General features: G+C 40.8%; 1 protein-coding gene across 2 annotated transcripts in view; it reads right to left on the bottom strand.

Annotated features, from left to right (window-relative positions):
* Positions 1 to 1,572, bottom strand: part of LOC106532343 (latrophilin-1) — a gene marked incomplete in the record, with an annotated part of 51,783 nt that overhangs the window by 29,821 nt on the left and 20,390 nt on the right. For both annotated transcript variants that reach the window (XM_014028381.1, XM_014028382.1), the window contains 1 exon segment: positions 541 to 748. In XM_014028381.1, coding sequence (XP_013883835.1) covers positions 541 to 748 — 208 coding nt within the window.

Genomic DNA, 1,572 nt, shown 5'->3' with positions numbered 1-1,572 from the left:
GTCATCATTTACCCAGAATGCTTTGCGTGTAAATAAAATGGCTCCATCCGTGTTAAAATGTATTTTAAAAATGTACAAAACTAAGGCTACAGTATTTTTACAGTGTTTATTTTACAGTTAAAATAAATGTTTATCAAATAAAGTCTAATGTTACAACTAATCGGGGATCCCTTTAAAGTCGTTTTCTTCATTACAAATACCAGGGTTTTAAACTAAGTAACAGACCTCTCAAACTTTTGACTTTTTTTGTACTTTAGACAACCCTTTATTTGCACACACAGACCAGTCAGAAACAGAAATTTTAATCTGTCACTGAAAATAACTTTCTGCTCAKTTACTTTTGAAATTCCACTAAATGTTAATTTTTCCCCAGAGCTRATCTTACACAATCACTGTACCTGCCCACTGCTTCATTGATTTTTTTGAAAACCTAATTTGCCCAATTGTTTTAGGTAATAATTACATTTCAAATGAGAGCTCAGACACTTCCAAATTTAAGATTTTCCTATGAGCTACACACACAGAATATAAGCCACTCACTTATAGGTAGTTGTTACTCTGTTTTGTCGAAGATCATCCCAGGATGCATACTCATATAAGACCTCTGTTCTGTACGGCGTCCATGGCATGACATACAGCCTGTCACCAGCTTGTAGGGGGTCTTTACACCAGGCCCCAGACTGGTGCTCCGCCTCCAGGAGCGAGGAGGCTGGCTGGATGCTGAGCAGTGAGCCGGGACACACGAAAACTGAGAGATGGGTGTTAGGAGGGGTGCCAAAAGCAGGATGCGAGAAGGAAGCAACAAAGGAAGGAGAGGAAAAGAGAAGGAAGAGAAATGAGAAAAGAGTGGAGGCAGATGTGGAAAGAAATGGGTTGAGTTAGATGTGTAACGATGCAGCGAGATTAGGAAAAAAAAGAATGAAGAGAAAAAGACAAAGGGGATTTAAAACACCTGTCCTGATCTCAAGAGGCAAGCGACAGAGAGAATAATAAGTGTTGAACATCACACACTGTTAGTGTGTGTGTGATGATTAATAAACAGGGACACTGCAATGAAAGTTGTGTGAGCGTATTCATGTGCTTTTTTTCAATGTGTGATGATGTATGTGTGTGTGTGTGTATGTGTGTGTGGGTTAGTGCAAAAAGAGTGAAAAAGAGTGTGAGGTAGAGTCAGGGACGCAGAAGGCGGGCTAAATTTTGCCTTGAAGTGAATGAGAGGGCAGGTTAGTTTACGCCAAGCACATCGATTGGACCCACATACTAAGAACTGTATGGACACACATATGTACACTGAACAGTCGCCCACTGGCATGCAAAAAGGCATGCACACGCACACACGCACTCACACACACACACACTTAAGCAGTGCTTGGTAAGCACACATCCGGACGAATACACAGTCACACACATTTCATCTTATTTTTCCTATGAAGATAAAAAAGGGGCTCTTCCTATAAGGGAAGAAAAGGGAAAATAAGCATGAAAAGGATGACTGGAAAAGAAAAATGAAGGAAGGAAGGAAGGAAGGAAGGAAGGAAGGAAGGAAGGAAGGAAGGAAGGAAGGAAGGAAGG

The sequence above is a fragment of the Austrofundulus limnaeus genome, unplaced genomic scaffold, assembly GCF_001266775.1.
Source record: "Austrofundulus limnaeus strain Quisiro unplaced genomic scaffold, Austrofundulus_limnaeus-1.0 Scaffold754, whole genome shotgun sequence".
Lineage (NCBI taxonomy): Eukaryota > Metazoa > Chordata > Actinopteri > Cyprinodontiformes > Rivulidae > Austrofundulus > Austrofundulus limnaeus.
This window is presented reverse-complemented; position numbering and strand designations above follow the sequence as displayed.